Below are 18,993 nucleotides of genomic sequence, written 5' to 3' on the forward strand. Positions count from 1 at the left end.
CATAGCAAAAACCTCCAAAAATTCTTTTCTGATACTAAGAGAAGTTGCTATATTGTATGGCAGCATGGGTTATATGGTACTGAACATCAAATAGGAACAGATTTGTCCTTGCATGTAAAGACAAATGATTCTAAACCATCATTTGGGTGTGCCCTAATCAAAGAAAAGCTCACGAGCTCAAGATGCATCTTCCTCCACTCACTTCAAAAAAAGAAAAAAAGGATGCATCTTTCCCCACCAGCTAGCTGCTAATAGTACTGCAGCCAAGGCGCAAAGGAACAATCAATAGCTAATTAAGAGCTCATATTGGATCTTATAATTATAGTAATTCGAGAAAAGTTCAATACTATAATTTACTGACATGGTCATATGCTTCTTAAAGTTAGAAACTACGATGAGAGAGAAAGAGAGAGCAAAGAGTGGCTTTTATTTTAGTGACATGGCCATATGTTTCTGTTTCATAAAGTTAGAAAATTATAATGAGAGAGAGAGAGAGGAGCTTCTTTAAACACATTGGACTTGCAGTTGTGAATATTGAGGGTAAAAATTGTACTTGTAGAAGTGCATATCATCTGCTTCCTCTAGTTTAATTCCCAGCTGATAATGGCATTTACAGTGGATAGGTGTGAAGAGATGGTGTTTACTGTGGAGTCTCAAAAGGCAGTTCCTGCACCCTTCTTAACAAAAACTTACCAGCTAGTTGATGACCCTCTTACAGACCACGTTGTCTCTTGGGGTGATGATGAAACCACCTTTGTTGTGTGGAGACCTCCTGAGTTTGCTAGGGAACTCCTCCCCAATTACTTCAAGCACAACAACTTCTCAAGCTTTGTCAGGCAGCTCAACACCTACGTGAGCATCTCCCTCTCTCTCTCGCCCTCTATCTCACTCGGTCAAGGGTACTTCTAGCTAAAATCATCTCTAGAGTTACTAATTAATGAGCAGCAAGGTAAAAGCTGTGCAAACTAACATGGCTGCTTTTATGGCTGCTTTTCCAGGGAGTTTCTTAGTTTTTCCAAGTAGGGTCGCTCTCATTTTAGATAACTTGACATCTACCTGTAATTTTACTCAAAATCTCTTCATCCTATACCACTCTTCTTTTGAAGATCTTAAGCACTATATATGATCTAGAGCACCAAAATACTGAAGGACGTATCAATCCCAGCTAACCATAAACATTCTGCCCAAGATATAGTGTGTTAGTATTTAATATATGGTAATCCGTATTAGATGACAAAGCTTTCTAAATAAACGTCCTTTCACGAAACAGGTTTAATATTTTTACTTGAGAATCTTTCTTTACTTGTCTTTCTCTTATTCTTCTGTTAATACCTTGCAGGGATTCAAGAAGGTAGTAACTGACAGGTGGGAGTTTGCAAATGAGTACTTCAGAAAAGGAGCAAAGCAGTTGCTATCTGAGATTCACAGGAGAAAAACAATATCCCAGCACCATCACCAACACTACCCTGACCAAGCAACCCAATTTCTCCAATCAGAAGATCATGGTTTTGGTTGGATTGATCCTCCATTTCCATCTCCAAAACCAAATGTTGATCATATCCTAACTGCCCTCTCAGAAGACAACCAGAAACTGAGAAGGAAAAACTGTATGCTTTTATCAGAACTCTCCCACATGAAGAATCTCTATAATGACATTATCTACTTCATCCAAAACCATGTAAAACCAGTGCCCAATGAGCAAAAAGCTTACAATACAGTACCCAAGCTTATAGAGCCGGGTTCTTCATGTCAAGATCAAACCATTTGTTTTGGCGTTCAAAGGGCTAAGAATGGTGTTTTGGGTAAGCATTCATTAACATTTAGTACTGAGGAATCATCTAGTCCAGTGAAGCTTTTTGGAGTCCCTCTCATTGATAACAAAAGGCTGCATCCAGAAGCGATTGAATAGCAGGAATGATATTGTAGTGTCTCCTTTAATTAGCTTCTACAATAGGATCTAGATGTTGTCAGTAAGAGTTATCAGAAGAGGAGCTACATATGTACACAAGTAGCTGAAAGTTCAGTTGGATTTAAGCCACTTCATGTTAATTAGCCGCAAAATAAGAAATTTCTTCTTTTTTCTTTTCTTTTCTTTTTTTCCCTCACAGATCTGAAGCAAATATCGGCTTCTCCGATATTGATATTTCTACAAATTAAGAACTAGCTAGAGTACTCTATCAGCCTCGTTTTCCTTTTCTTCCAAAATCCTTTAACTTTTCCTAAATCAAATATTGGAATATAGCTGTTACCCTGAAGAACTACATGTTACGTACACTATATATTAAGAGCAGAAGAAAAAACTTTCAATGTGTTAAAAAAAAACTAAGTATATGAATGGTAATGTATTAACTAAGCGCTTAAACTCCAATTAGTTTTCTCATCTAAACCTAATCACATATACAGGACATCGCTGCCTTAATTATATATATATTCTTGGTCAATGCTCTATAGTAAATTCACAAGGGCATCTAGCTCCCAAAGAAGCTTTTTATTGCCTGTTCTATTTATTAACTGTCTTCCACGCAAAGAATGCTTGTCTGTCTTCATCTCTCTCGGGAAAAAGAAACGCTAATGTCAATAAAGAAACATGAAATATTAGTTTCACGATTTACTCAAGCTTTTCTTTGGAATACTGTACCGTGCAGAACGTCTTAAAGTAAGTGAAACAAGAAAGAAATATTGCAGCAGAGAGAAATTAGTATTTGGTCGACACTGGCCATTGACCACTGATTTATTATTCTTCTTCCTTTAAAAGGAGAAAAAAGAAGAATGAAAGAGAGGGTTCAGAGAATATAAGTGGAGGATGGAATTGAGCAATCATGTCATGCTTTAAGTTTGACATTCATGATCATGTGGAATCTAGAGATTTACCTTCAGTTTTTATCTGAAAAAGAAGAAAAGAGGCCCATTAAAAAAAAAGGTGATGAAAATAGTAACCCGTTTAGCCATTGGCTTAGGCAATGTATAAAGAGAGGGGGGGAAAAGAAGATTTTCGGTTAAAGATTGCTTTGGGATTGTTCTATAATGCGATTCTTTGTCATGCCTCGAATTTGTTTCCCTTCTTCTTGTGTAAGCTTTTTTTTAGCCTTTTCATGCTAATGCTGCTTTCTCTTTCCTTTTTCTTTCAAGAACTTGAAATGAAGCTTGCCTCGATATCCTTCTCTACTTTAAACATATATGGTTATGAGTACATGTAACAAAAAATTTGAATCATAATTTTTCTATAATTCGGAGCTTGGAGGATGGAGATCCGAACTTGCAAGTTTATTTTTTGGTGGAAAAGGATTAGACTATGCTCGAATTTTGTGGAATGATTGAGGTAACATTATTAGTTATAACTTACAGGTAGATTAAGGGATAAATTCAAATTGTGTCTCTGTAGTTTTGATAATTGATCATATTAGTCCCTCTATTTCAATCGTATTTACGTACGCAATATCTTTTTTTTTTTTTGTTATTATTCACATATTGTCTTTATTCGTGTTTATTCTAACCTAAATTTTACCAAATCGACGGATGGAGTCGTGTCGTGTCGAAGGCTTAAATCAATTGGAAAAAAATATGGAAAAATATTCGCCTCATAAATACGTCTTCTCTTTGAGGTTTATTAGGATATAGTGGTTAAGGTTGATAGGGTTTCTTTGCTTTTCTTTTAAATAAAAAGCATTGGCTTATATTCAGAAAATTAATTAGTAAAAATCTGTTCAACTTGAACCGAACATGTTAAACATTCGATCCAACTACTCGGACCACATAATATCTGGTCCAAATTAAACTGTTTGTTATTAAATTTTTAAGCATGTGGTTCGACACGATGTGGAATACTTTGCATCTCGAGCGATGCTATTGAAGGGTATTAGGAAGAGTTTTTGTTTTTGTATTTAAAAAATGTTTTTAATTTTTTTTTAAAAAAATTAATTAGTTTTTTTATCATATTAAATTATTTCAATGTGCTAGTATAAAAAACAAAACTTAAAAATAATAAAAATTATTATTTTAATATATTCCCAAAAATTTATATTTATTTCTCATCAATCCTCCACCAATAACGTGGTATTAGTTTCCTGCAAGCCCTGCCACTTTTTCAAGTTACGTAATTTTACGACATCTGAATAACTGAGGCCCGAACAAATTTATATTTTCGGTCGCTGGAGAAGCTTAAAGGCCCAAAATACTAACCAAGCTTTCCCAGTGATGCAGCTAGTAATTAGCCCATAATAGTAATTTGCAATATCTCGTGCAATCTTGTTTACCACTTATTTTCTTCCTTAGCAATGAGTTGATCATGCCAGTGATGAAGAAACTGCATACAAATCATGTTAATCCTAGACTTTTTTGGACTCATAGACTCACCTTCTCTATTTATCAATCATGGGCTGACTCAGTGATCCATAAAAACCTCGCTTGATCTAGCAGGTAAATCTAGCTGTTTGTCGATCTAGAATCGAATCCAAATCAAATTTTAAACTTAACTATTTTAAACCTAGTCAATTCAGTGCTCAACCAGCATCATTCCTTGGGAAAACTACAGTGTGGGTGCCAAGAAATCGGGGAAGGCAAAATCTAACGTTGTCTTGTCAAATTGTTGGAGTGTTTCTTAAGATGGATTTGGGATCTGGGCTTGAAACTAACTCAATTGAGTTTTAACTAGGACGGCCTTCAATCTGAATGGACTTGGAGTCAACAATTTTTTTTTTCTTAATTGGCTAGGGGGTTAGCGTCTTGGAAGCTCGTATAGACCGCATCTAATCACTCCTCCCACTTGTTAAGACCAAGAAAAGAGGGGAAATTTCTTACAGGAGGTCTCGAAGTGGAATGGGATTCAACAATGGAGAAGAACTACTCTGTTAGCAAATAGAAATTTCTGATTGGAGATTCTTATTGAAATATAGATTCGGTGGCCTCTCGAGATTTTTGTTGGGAAATCTCTCTTCCAATCCTAGAAGGATGGAGTGGGATTTAATAACAGAGGAGATTGACCTACATCCACTGGGCCTCCGACAAGGAAAAGGAAAACCTAGAAAGCCCGACTATGAGTTAGGTACGATGGTCCTTTCCCACCCTTGTCAGATGCTACTTTAAAGCAGCATTCATTCATTGGTATTTGGTACACGAGCGATCACTTGTATTGCCAAAATGGGTGGGGTAGCTTATTCAAAGGCTGATGGGTTTGATTGATGGATGAGATGCTTAAACTTTAGGGGACAAAGCATCAAAAGATTATGTACCTTATGGAAATCTTCAAGTAACTAAAGCAAAAGATGCCTAAATGCCCTTTTACCTCATCTACGATCCGCATGATGACACCTTCACCATGTCTTTCTTTCCCACTTATATGCTATTTGCTTCCTCATCCATGGAGAGTCTCGGCGAGAGGGAAAGAAGAGAAAAAACCACTTCCCTGTGGGGTATGTCATATATGCCAGCAGGAAAGAACTCGAGGCAATCAAACTGGGTTTCTGTTCAGACAAGATTCCTAGGGTTCATGATTTTCTTTTATGCTACTTGGCTCAATGCCACATTGACACCCGTCTTGGTTTTGGATGCCATTGGCTAAAAAGAAGTTGGTGGTGTCAAGATGTCATGGTTTGTTCGATCCCCACCATTACCATCAATGGCTCTTTATACCATACCAGAAGAAATGCTGCAATTTATACCATATCTAGTTTGACGTCAACTTGCTTTCATGATCTTGTGCTGTGTTTTTCTTTAATATCACATTGCATCACCAGCTAACCACTACTCCCACCAATGAAATGTTGCTTTTCATGGTGTCAATCTTGTGGCTTGGAACTCTAACTTGGTAGGTCTAACTTTATCCGGCCACCACTCCAACTCCTTCGAGTTCTGTTATCAAACTTTTTTGTCTGACCACTCCATGATCCACTCCAAAAAGCTCGAACCAACAATTTGATCGTCACCCATTTGCTCCCAGTGGACACAAATATAAAACAAATTAAGCACATCATGCCGAGGCCATAAAAGTTGAGATGTTAAGAATACTTGTTTATTAGATCATTAGATGCTGGAGTCATTGTATAACAAGTGGTCTTTTAGGTAGATAAACCCTAAGGTGGTGTCTCGGGCCTCTCCTGGTTCGATGACAACAAGTAGCCTTGTGTTCTTAATTATAACTTTAGTTCCTGTCTAGGATGCTAATAAAGAATAGATGTATTTTGTTCCTTGTGACCGTGCCTGCAGAAAGTGCATTAGCCCTATAGTTTTGTAATTTCTTAGTGCCGACATGATTAAACAAAATATTTCATTATATTTGCAACATGCAATTGCTGATAGAGAAAGGATACTCACTTGCAGCTCTGCTGAAAAAGACCTGAGATGAACTGGTAGACAAGCTTCGTGCTTTAAGCATCAATTTTATCTCATCTGTTCTCCATTATGGATCCAAATTATTAATGTGTCATCATCATAAACCCACACTCAAAGATCAATTTGATAGAAATAAGTCTTCTTTTTTTGTCCCGAGCTATGTTCTAGTGGTCATCTTGATCTTGGTATCTTACCCACCATCATCATTAAGAAATTCCCTAGGATTCATCAATAAAATACGTTATTAACGGTCACCTGTTAACCCATGTTCCTGTACTGTTTAAACATGTCGTTTTTAAAGTGTGATAATGATTTTATTTTAAAATGTTTTTTATTTTGAAATATATTAAAATAATATTTTTTTATTTTTAAAAAATTATTTTTTATATCAGCACATTAAAATAATTTAAAAATATAAAAAATTAATTTTAAATAAAAAAATTTAAATTCTAATCAATTTTGATTTGAAACGCAAGGGTTTATAATTGTAAATTTTAAGAAATGAGACATTTTGTAATTCCAAGATTGTTGATTCATAATGGTTTTGGAGTATTTTGGGGATTCTTAATTTGGATAATAAATATAGCTGGGGATATTCGTTGTTGTGTAGTAAGATTGCCTTCACATCGTATCAAATCAGTCAGTTATTGCATTTGAAAATCCTCATTCTCGCATGCAATCTTGTAGCGGCCTGCTCTTCTCAAGTCAAATTGAAGCTGAAGGTTTCATATGTTAAAACAATGGGAGGAACACCAAATTAAAAAAAAAAAAAAAGCGAATTCTAATGCAGAATGTTCAAAGAGTTGATCTCACGTTGGGGGATTTGTATCCTGTTCATCGTTGAATTTTGACTTTTGAGAGGGAGATGACGTTAATTAGCTTAATCTAATTCATTATTAAGTCAATTTCAGGATTCAAACCCTTAAATTGGTTGACCTATCAAATTTAAATAGGTAAATAAACATAACAGAGTAAACTAAATTAGTTGATAATGCTGTACATGAGTTCCAATCGATAAAAAAAAAAAGTGATGCTAGTTGGTTCATATCTTAATATTACTTAAAAGTCAATGAAAAATATATAATTCGGTTTGATTTTATATTTTAAGGTTTTATAGGTTGGTTGATAAATTAATTTCTAGGTGCTGAGAGAGGGTGTTTATAAAGTTTTTTTTGTTGTTAAAATTAATAGGTTATAAAATGGAATTTTTGGGTAAAATTAGGTTTGCTTTGATTTTCTGGTCACCACATCTAAGTAAACATTATCTGCTCTTAAAAAAAAAAGGACGGACAATACCCCACTTAAAAAGATTAAAAAAAGACCCAAGAGCATAGGCCTAGGTCACCAGGGCCACTCGCCTGAGCTATTTTTTTAATAGACTCGGACACACTAAGCTTTTTTGTGGGGCTTTTTTTGTAATTCTTTTTATTCTTTATTTAGGTACAAGATAAATTTTTTTAAAAAAAACTATTAGATCCAGTTAGATCCTTATCATATATCACGGGTTCAACGTGTTAAGATACAGTATCTTAGACTTTTTTTTAATACAGTTTCTCCATTAATTCAAAAATATATATAGTTTAGCCCTATGTTATCATTAATATATTTTTTTCAACTTAAATTTTTTTAAAAATGTAATTTTATCATTTAAATTAAAAAAAAAATAATGTCGAATTATCACCGCCACCACCTCATTGTTCATCTTTGATTGGAACTAGAGATTAAGATAACTGGCTTCTGCCTATTAATTTCATGAACAATCTTTACGAACGATATGAGAGTGATCCTTCAAGTTTCCCATGGAGTATTTGCAGGACGAAACTTGGGAGGTAATGAAGGGCACCTTAAGGTGTGCGCAGGATAAGTTGAATTGCAACTACAAGGTAAGGGCAGCGGGGCGCTCCTTGCAAGCCTGCATGCAGTATCCTTCCTGCTCGAAGGTTGTCTTTCGGGAATTGGATCCTAGATTTCTGTCACACTTGTTCTTTTTCTTTTTTTGGCAAATTAGCATAAAGTGGCATCCGCCCCCTCATGATTTTCACGTGCGTGGCTTAAAATCAAGCTTGTTTTTCTTATTTTTTTTTAAAAAAATATTTTGTTAAAAATTATTCACATTTGTTAGTAACATATCACCCAGAATAGCTTGATACCCCTTTTATTTTTTTCTTGATGAAAAATTATTAGATTTATGCTTTTAATGCATTTTTTTGTGTTTGAGTATTTTTTTTACATATCTTTTTAAATATATTTTTTTATTTTTAATTGACCTATTTTCTCCATTCAATAAAAAATATTTTAGTTTCAAGTAAAATTATATACATTTTTTTTTCTATTGTCTTTGAATCTAAAAGCCAGAATCTTGGATAAAAATATTTTTTATTTCATTGTACCGTAAGTAATTATATTTTGTTATAGTAACAGTTTTTTTAGTTTTTTTTATTTAAAAAAACTATAATAGTTCAAGTTAAAAACATTGTCAAGAATGACCACACATGAGATTACGTATTAAAATAACAGAAAAGATCATAATGAATTTTACTACATCTTTAAGAGTAGTAAAATAAATGTGAAAAATTCAAAATAAAAAAAATATTAAAAAAATAAAAAAAATTATACAAAATAAAAAAAAATTATATTTGCAAGGTTAAGCGCGTCTAAACATAGATAAGAGTGTTCAGAATCATGAAAGTAATTGTTTTTTAAATGTTTTTCAATTGAAAATATATTAAAATATTTTTTTATTTTTAAAATTTTATTTTTAACATCACCATATCAAAATAATTTATAATTATAAATAATTAATTATAAAATTATAAAATTTTATTTTTTTTAAATAAAAAACAATACACTCTAGATGTTGATGGTGTGATGTTCAAGTCTTCTTCTTTCTTGAGCTAACTGGGCCACATTCTGACAAATCTCGACGACAACATGGCAAGTCACCATTTTTTTTTCCATTAAAAAAATGCTTTTAAATCCTTATTTAATATTTAAAGTTTTGTTTAAAGGTTATTTTTTTAAGTGTTTTTAATTTGAAAATATATTAAAATAATTTTTTTTAATTTTTTTAATTTTTTTTTATATTTACATATAAATGATTAAAAACATATAAATAATAATTTGAATTTAAAAAAAAAACTAAATGCATCTTGATCGGCAATGTCAAACTAATCATCCAAAAATAATTTCAAAAACCAGATTGAAATGGTTAATAGATACAAAAAAACAGGTTCAAAAGTTTTCAGATTTAGACTCTCAAATCGATTTAAAAAATTCATGACAGTGATAGCTTCAAATGATGGACATTTTGATCTATGCGGACTGCGGTCGCCTAGAAAGTTTCTCTCTCCTCCTTTTATTTTTATCATTATTTTTTTAATTTTCAAATTTAAGACATTAATGGGTTTTTTTTAATACGAGGAATTCCTAAATAAGAGAAGCATATTGCTTATTTTGAAGTATTTATTTTAATTTGCACGTTCTGGATTCACTTATACAATCTGATGGTGTGTGCGTTTTGTCAAGTGAAAAAACGACGTTAAAAAGTGGAAACGACATTGTAATACAGCGACACAATAGTAAGAACCTCATTTTTATTATATAGTATTCTATTCTATTATAAATATTCATATGATCTCTTTTTATTTTATTTTTACAGAGATGACATGAATTGTTTCTCTACAGAATAATCAACACAGATATTATATTTTATTTTGTTACATACTTATTTTAGATTCCATATTATATAAAAAAAACACAGTTTTCACAGTTACAATAACAATAACAACTCAATATAATAATTTTATCTTTACTAAAAAAAATTATTTTTAGAAAATAATATATTTTCATATAAAATAAACACACCTCTAGTTAGTATTGAAAAATAATTTAATTCTAATAAATCTAAGTTGATATAATCTTGTTTTTTTAATTAATTTCAATCAATGTTTTAACATTGATATTTTTATTTTATCTATCACTACCACTACTGTTATTGATATATTAGCTAAGATGTCTTTGCTTGTTTTTTATTACTGTATCAATTAATTTTTTAAAACAAAAAATCATTTTCACTTATATATATATATATACACAACCCGACATTTCATGTTAGCTACTTGTCTCGGTTCAGTCGTATACTTGTAATAAATTAAATGTCTCATATAATATGGCAACGACGTGTGACGATGTAAAGTGACGGGATTAGCCTTTTAACATTCAAGCATACCATGTGCCAGCGAGCCAGTGACCCTGCCATGGCATCCGATGGTTAAAATCTTGTATGACAATAACGGCACAAGGGGCTCGGATACTTGGAAGGGATGAAAAACAAAAGAAATAACAACGACAATGCAAGTAAAATATTAAATTGAATGCTCAATGTTGCTAACCAACAGATAAATTGTGTAATTAGCACAGGAAAAAAAAGAGTAACTAACATAGAATAAAAAATTTCCGTTTATTTACGCGGCTATTTTTCAAACAAACCGTGTAAATAATACGTTTGGTAACAATAAAACGCAAATTACTGTATAAATGAGGCTTGTTAAAACCGCTGGTTCGTGAGAAGCAGTTCTCAACTACTTCTCACACGAGCGCGTCTAGTGACCAATTCACCTGGGTACTATTCACTCTTGAAGTGAACAGTGCCCCAGTGAATTAATTCACCTGGGCACTGAACAATGTTGATTCACTTGGCGCTGTTAACGTAAATAGTGTTTCAACTGTTGATTGGACCGCGTCTGACCCAGTAAAGTTTTTTAAAAAAATTATGTTTTACTCGAAAAAATAGTATTTAATATTATTTAATAACACTACATAAATTAGAAGGATATCGCATGATGATGTAGCATTTGCGGAATTTGATCGCAATTTCAATTATGTTCTTGCCGGGTCCGACCCATTTAAAAAAAATTCAGTTTTTATTTTTATTTTTAATTGTGTTTTATTCGAAAAATTAAAAGTAAATCGCTTGATGACGTAACAAAAAATTCAATTTTTTTTTACGCGCTTAAGAAACCATGGAAAATATAGTTCTTGTTAGATAGATTTTGTACATGATGAAATTGCACATAGTTTAATGGAATAATAAAAAATATTTGATATCAATATTATTTATTTCATGGTGTAATAACAGCAGTTAAATTTACAATATTTAAATTAAAAACCATCAATATTATTATATATATATTTTAATTATTTTATAACCTCAATTTAAAAATCATTCTTTTAACAAAATACAAACACATTAAACTACTTTTTGTATTAAATTACTTTTTATTTAATCTTAATTTGAACTATAATTTTAACAAAACATATATTTTTCTAAACCAATTCCAATTAAAAATATTTAATAATTTTTTTCAAATCACAACAGTTATATCAAAACAAACACATTTACTGTGCTAATTAAAAAAAAGAAAAACCTTGACCAACGGGGCAGATATTAAGAAGCCTTGCTCGCTTGCATAATGACAACCCACAAACCTGTTGAACCACTAATTGCATATTTGATATTCTGATTCCTGCTATCCTAACCGTTTCCTTTTCTTGGTCACGTAAATTTCCCTCCATCATTATTTTTTTCCATGTTCAAAAAAAGAAAGAAAGAACATGGCGATTAAAGAAATAAGGATGGATTTGAGTAACAGTTTTGCTTCGCATCCACGCCCAAAAAAGAAATCACTTTAACCATAACCTCTCGTTCCCTCGATCACATAAATACTATCCATTGCTATTTGAAATGGGAGGTGGAGGAGAGTTTGATGAAAGAAAATGATGGATTAGGGTGAATAATGGGGACCCCACATTCTGATCAATCATCTTCTTCAATAAATTCTCTCCCTCTGCACCTTTTTCTCATCTTTTTATTTTCTACTAGCGTTTCTTGTGTCTTTGGTTTTTAGATTTTAAACAGGTCTGGGTAGCTTGTTGGGTGCACCTAATTGTGGTTCTATCTCAACTAACCAGATCTGTATCTCATAACTTCTTGTTGTTTTTAAAGCTTAAAGCTCGTTTCTTTCGTGTTTCTACTCACCGGATTTCAGATCTTTAGAGAGATATGGGTCTCTGTATCTAGCCTTTCTTATCCTGCTCTGGTAATAGTTTTTTTTTTTTTTTCAAGTTTATATTCTTATTGGGATCTCCATGTGTCAGAGGCCCGTATCAGATCTGAATACCCCACCACCTTCATTAGTTCTCCTCTTAGGTTCATCTAATACAACCCCCATTTCCTCTTTTTTTGATTGACAGCTGTTTAAGCTGTCTGTACTAACTAGCATATTGTGGTGCACTGGTGTTCGTAAAGGAGATAAGAGTTGAGGATTCCACAGTTTCATTTTGGATTCTTGAATTGGTTTATGCGACAATTGACATCTCACACAAGTGAAAAAGTCTGTTCTTTGGGGTGTTTATAGATACAAGAAAGCTTTCATTTTTTATCTAATTTAGACTTTTATGAAGGAGGAGGCCCACTGGTGGGTTTGGTGGGCTTTCTCTATACCAATAAAACCCCATTTTATGAAAGAAAAGATTATTCCTTTTTAGAAGATCCTACTTTGTTAATATCAATCTTGTTTTGTTTTTTTAATGCGAGTGTTGTTGTTGGAGGAGGAGGAAGGAGAAGAGAAGACACAAATGGGTTTCCTTTAATTTCCCCTCTCTCTATTTTATTTACCATTGCTTTTTTCCCATTATTGGTTCTTCTATTGATCTTCCACTACTTTATCTAACAATTTATGCCAAACTTGAGTTTGACCCGCAATACAATACCTTTTATCTCTAATGCTACTTTACTTCTTCATCACTTGTTTCTCCTTCATCCTATTTTTAAAGCCCCTCCCTCTCAAGCCTTTGCTTCCATGGGCAAGTGAAATAAGATTGCTGTCAGTCTGGTTCTTGAAGGACTTGTTTCTCTTCTCTTATTTAGGTTCATTGAGGAATACCCTTTTGGAAGTTTTTTATATCAATATAATTCCTTTAAAAACATCAATTAAGAAGATGAGTCTAAGTTCAAGTGCAAGAGCAGAAAAAAGCGCTCTTGATGATGAGACTGGAGGGATGTCTGTTTTGGACTTGCCTGAATTGGCCTTGGAATGTGTTCTTGAGAGGTTACCTCCTGCTGGGCTCTGCAGCATGGCAGGGGTCTGTACTTCTTTGAGGGAAAGGTGTGTGAGTGATCATTTATGGGAAAAGCATATGAAGCATAAATGGGGCAGGGTTATTGGCCCTGCTGCTTATAGGGAGTGGCAATGGCATTTAGCTTCGAGAAAGGATCTCGGGAGTTGCAAACAAGGCAAGCCAAAAGGGTTGATGAGGCTTCTGTCTATTTTTTGGCCTTCTTCATGGAGTACACCCAAGGTCGATCCCGTTAACAATAGCAGGCAGAGGAGTTCTTTGCCTGTTCATTCAATCATGTCCTGGTACCTTGCTCTTGAGACTGGCAAGTTCTGGTTCCCTGCTCAAGTCTTTAACCGTGAGGTATTGATGATGACCGTATTCTTTTTCGTTTCCATTAATTAATTAGCTTTAATTTTACTTAAAAACTGAATAATTCTTTTTTCCTCAAGGCTACAAAATCTATAATTGTGCTCTTAACTCAGTAGCCTCCAGAGGATTGATGTGTTGGGCTTTATGAATTTTCATCCCTGGTAGTAAAAGTTCTTGTGTTGTATTCCAGAACGGGCACGTTGGATTCATGTTATCATGCTATGACGCTGAACTTAACTATGATCCCCGGACGGATACATTTCAAGCGAGGTGATCGAAATAATTTTCTTCTTGGCCATGATTCTCAATAGATTTTTTACTTATGGACATCATAGCTACTATCCATAGGGCGTTGTAGATTCTTAAATTAGCTTTTTCTGTAAAAGATGTTGATGTAAAAATAATGAATGGCAAAAGGAATACTGATAGGGTAAGTGTATCTAGTGGATTGAATTTTATATGTTTTGTCTATTTCAGGTACCCACCACATGGAAGGAGAGCAATTTCCATAGAGAGCGGTGTGCCATGGGAAAGGCTTAGAGCGCCATCTGTTGATACCTCTCCACATGATCTACATATCTCTGATTGCTTGCATGATTTACTCCCTGGCGATCACATTGAGATTCAGTGGAGAAGAAACAAAGAATTTCCTTATGGTTTGTTCTCCATACCAGTAACATGCTACTAATCAGAATTTCTCTATGTTTTATCAAAGTTACATATTTGAATATTAGAGTATTAAAAGAAGAATTATTCAGCTTTAATCGGCTCATTATTGACTACAAAGAAGAGCTGGAGACAAGTAATTTTATATTGGTGATCTCTAAAATCTAGGGGAACTTTTTATCATACAAAATACTCTTCTTGTCAGTAGGAGCCAGAGACAGCAGAGGCCCTATTTTATATTCAAGTCATTCTTTTTGAATTTGCTATAGAACCTGCCTACATAAACGCATAGTCCTTTTAGCATGTAGACACAAGTGTATGTTGAATATATTAATTATATTAATCAGATTTGAAACGATTTAATGTTAATGTTTGATTAAATATTACCATGAATATCTGCAGGTTGGTGGTATGGCGTTGTAGGTCACTTGGAATCATGTGATGGAAATGAAAATTATTGTCGGTGTCATAATAGCGGTAAGTTCATTTTATCTTTTCTTCGTAGCAAGTACCACTTTATGCTCCATGTGATTGCCTTGAAGATAAGATTTTGAGGAATCTTACTTTTATTTTGTCTAAACCATCTTGCTTAACACAAAAATAACAGTTTTTGTCCGGCTTCATGTTTACCAACATTAGGTGAAACATTTTGAAGAGAGAATGAAAGAGAGTTTCAAGCAGTGCACTTGAATAATATTTTCATTTTTAGTGAAAGATGCAATTAACATCTTTCCTTTTAAAATATGTATGAGATTAATATAAAGTTTACTTTCACTGATTGGACCCAGTTTTTGGGTTTTGGGCAAGTCCTTCTCTTGAATTCGATTTTTCAGTCTATGGACCACTAAGTTATACTATTTGATTGGTCCCAAACGACAAATCCCTATCAAAATGTCACACCTTCCACCAACATTTTGATAACCTCTGTCTAGTGGAATATTTATGGCCAACCACATACAAAGAACTTAATGTCTTTTATAGGCTTCCCTTTGTTTGTTAACTTGGAACAGCTAGCTAGGGCTGCAATAAATTTCCCATTGTAAGCTTCCAATCTTTCATTCAATTTTCTGACCTCTTTGCTAGCTTAATGGACTTCTGTTGTCTTGAAGTTAAATACACCACTTGATGATCCGCTAGTCAAGTTACATCACCAAAAAGAAACTGCTTTTGGCCTGCTAGTTGCAACTTTGATAAAAAGAGAATGTTTATGTCTCTATTTGTACTGCAAAGAATTCAGTCTTGTTAAAAAATGTGAAGTCTAAGTCTTACACTGGATATAGAACTCTTATCCATTTGTTTTGACGATGGACAAATGTTGAAGCTCCTAGTGTTCTAGCCCTCTGTTAACTGATGATAGGTTTTCAATCTGTGATTGCAAAAGCCAAATTTATTCGCAACTTTGTATAGGTCATGCATGCATGCTAATGAAATGCCTGATTTTGGTTACTTAGCTATCATGAGGAATCTAGTAATTAGTGGTCTCGTTTTTCATATTTGAGAAATGATGTCAATTCATCTAATGTTCCCCCTTTTTTGTGGTCCATTCCTTTTTCTTAAGTGCACAAATTATGATTTTGACTCCAAATTTTGTATCACCAGTCACTGAGAGAAAAAAAGGCATGCACACGCACAAAGAGTGTTTGGTATCATGATAGTTTTTTTTTTTGCCCAATCACACAGAAAAAAATATTTGGCTAGTCAAATAGTTTTTGCCTTTTACACTGGTCTTCATATATAATTGCGTTTTAAATTTTGGTTTTGTAGAAGCTAAAATAACCTGTTTTTTATTCATGAAGACTTGTTTTTCATTTATTTTGCATGCAAAAATCTATTTCAAAACAGTTTTAAGAAAACATATTTTTTAAAACTTATTTATTTAAAACCATAACTAAAAGTGTTTTTTTAAACTGAAACCACAAAAGCTATCACAATGCCAAACACACACAATTATAGGCAACTGAGGCGAAAAGCTACTGCATACTAGTTGAATTTTGGCTTGCTTATAATCCTTTTAGTCCCTAACTAACATAAAATTTCTGCAAACAGACACTGTAGTGTTGGAGTTCCACCAGTACACTCCTGGCTCACGGTGGAGAAGCACTACGGTCAACAGGAAGGAGCATCGGGAGGAGGGGAATGAGGCAGATGGATTTTATGGAGGGATTAGAAAGCTATATAAGAATGAAGAAATTTCCAGGTGGAAGAGGCTTTGGCCGACTGAAGTGTTGGAATAGGCATATTTATTTGCAACACGAAAGTTCCACGACAGACTACACGAGTTTAAAATATAGAAGCCTACATTTTATCCAAAAATGAATTTCTTCCTTGCTAAAACCGTAATATAAAAGAAGAAAATAGGACTTATAATTTAGCTCCATGAATGCGGTTGCCATTATCCATCGTGTTTCTAGTCTCTCCATGCTTTTTTCGAGGTGGCCATTTCATGTGATCCTGCAAATTATGTAAACATTTACGAAGTGGTATATAAAAATTTCAATCAAAGCTCTCATAAGCTCAATATTAGAGCTCGAATCCTTGCAGTATCAACTTTGATCATACAGATCTTTTCTGGGATTATCTTGTGGTTCCTGTGCTGTTCTCAGTGATGGACCGGTGTCTAATATCACATAACCAGAGAAATGAAAACGAATGAACAATTTCAATGTGATCATGAGCAAGAAATAAGACAAATACAGCTCTTGAAAGGGGAAAAAGAAAAAGAAAAAACCAATGTCCGAAACGTCTGCATATCCATTATTCCATTAAAGAAGCCAGTAAAGCAATGCAAGTTTTAATTATGATAAACAAACAATAGGAAGAGGAAAAAAGGTAATTCATACATCGAATTTAATACCATAATCTCCATAAACACAATGGGATAACCTTGTAAAATAGTATCTACAGCAAACAAAATGGGTTTTTCACTCAGCACATTTTGCTCCATAACCCATGCACAGACAGCTTTGGCATATAATGTGTTGGTGTTACCTTGGTTATTTTAGACACTCCTTTCTCCTCATCGTGTGCCACTAACCCCACAGACTTAATGCGTAACTTCATCTTAATTTTCTGATTTGAAACTTCCACAGTTTGTTGTGTTTGCTTATTATTATGTTCATCACTTCTCCTCATAGATAAACTCCCGTGAAGAAAGTTTTTCATCCTCTGCCTCTTGCTTTCTCTCTCACAAGGCTCTCCACTTTCTTCGGCATTGTCTCCTGCCTTTACCATGGGCTCTTGAAGAGTTGTCTTATTGGGCTTTCTTGGCCACTCGGGGTCTATTTTCACCAGTCTAGCTTTTCTTGCAAACAGAACTCTTTTCGGCTCAGCTAGCCTTTTTGGGCTTCCTGCTTTCGTTACATTTGGAATCCATATGCGAGGAGGCAACCCATCCGGCTTCTGTTGATTATGCAGATTCGGCCTGGCAGGACCCGATCGTTCGCACTGGTGATAAATTCGGCCCATCAAGTCACTGCTGGCTCGTAAAGGCGACATGGACCGAGCCCGTCTATGGTTGATTTTCTGCCATTTTCCCTTCCTTTCTCCCTTGACAGTCTTCAAAGCTGCCATGAATGGATCGAAATCATCGTTCCACACATTCCGTCGTGGAAATGAAATTTTAATTTTCGCTATTTGGGACTCGGGGGATGTCGGAGTTGAGCTGTGACTACCAAATTTGCCATTGGTAGGGTACTGGTGACACGGCGGAGGTTTTAATGGCATGACCTTACCATGACAAAATAACTCATCCGTAAATGCCATGGCAGGGAATGATTCCTTATGTTGTCTTCGGTGCTTATGTTGCTCTTCCATTGCGTCGTCAAATCTCATACTGTCTCCCGAGTGAATATCATCGATGTTGAAAAGTCGACTGTTTCCGAATTCAAAGTCATCCATACTGGGATTTGCATCTTCATATATTTTCGGTGTGGTGGGCTCGGATTCAAGATCATATCTAGCATCGGACGTCCCTTTGGTGCTCTATAGAAACAGATATTGTTGTCTAGGTTGAACCCTCGTGGACTTGTGGGTGAACTCGTAAAGAAACAATCATTTGAGATTTCAAGCGCCATGGTTTGTGTGGTTAGTATAGAGGCCTTGCCTTGGATATGCCAAAGAAAGAATTCCTTTCTAACAACAAGGGCTGCTTGAAAATGAGAGTGTGTGGAGAGTTTTGCTCCTGAAAGAGGGCAGACGCTACTGTTGCATATGCATATATATGAAGGGCTGGGCCTCCTCTAGCTTCCAAATTATCCTCCAGAGATTTTGAACGTATAAGAGAAAATCTCGGTGGCTGTCTCTACAGTCCTGCATGTCAACTTCTACCACATCCATGGCCGCATGATGCAGGATTGGAATATTATTGTTTGCAGAATGAGAAGGGCATCAATGTTTCTTACACTAGATATCCTCGGTCATCTACTAGATTATACCTAATCTCGACGTTTTTCTAGTATTACATGACAAAATGTGCTTCTTCATGATTTGTCTTAATGCCTATCCCTAACAGAT

General features: G+C 34.3%; 2 protein-coding genes across 2 annotated transcripts; both read left to right on the plus strand.

Moving 5' to 3' along the window:
- Positions 1 to 303: 303 nt before the first annotated feature.
- LOC7454879 (heat stress transcription factor B-4d) lies at positions 304 to 2,085 on the plus strand. Its single transcript, XM_002313973.4, has 2 exons — positions 304 to 852; positions 1,340 to 2,085. Exons 1-2 carry the CDS (start codon positions 604 to 606, stop codon positions 1,907 to 1,909), a joined length of 819 nt encoding a protein of 272 aa, XP_002314009.1. The 5' UTR covers positions 304 to 603; the 3' UTR covers positions 1,910 to 2,085.
- Positions 2,086 to 11,861: 9,776 nt separating this feature from the next.
- LOC7475034 (F-box protein At2g32560) lies at positions 11,862 to 17,013 on the plus strand. The gene is made up of 5 exons (XM_002313972.4): positions 11,862 to 13,806; positions 14,006 to 14,085; positions 14,293 to 14,471; positions 14,884 to 14,958; positions 16,528 to 17,013. The coding sequence occupies exons 1-5, from the start codon at positions 13,111 to 13,113 to the stop codon at positions 16,713 to 16,715; spliced, it is 1,218 nt and encodes a 405-aa protein (XP_002314008.1). The 5' UTR covers positions 11,862 to 13,110; the 3' UTR covers positions 16,716 to 17,013.
- Positions 17,014 to 18,993: the final 1,980 nt, after the last annotated feature.

This window comes from Populus trichocarpa, chromosome 9 (genome assembly GCF_000002775.5).
Source record: "Populus trichocarpa isolate Nisqually-1 chromosome 9, P.trichocarpa_v4.1, whole genome shotgun sequence".
NCBI classification, from domain to species: domain Eukaryota; kingdom Viridiplantae; phylum Streptophyta; class Magnoliopsida; order Malpighiales; family Salicaceae; genus Populus; species Populus trichocarpa.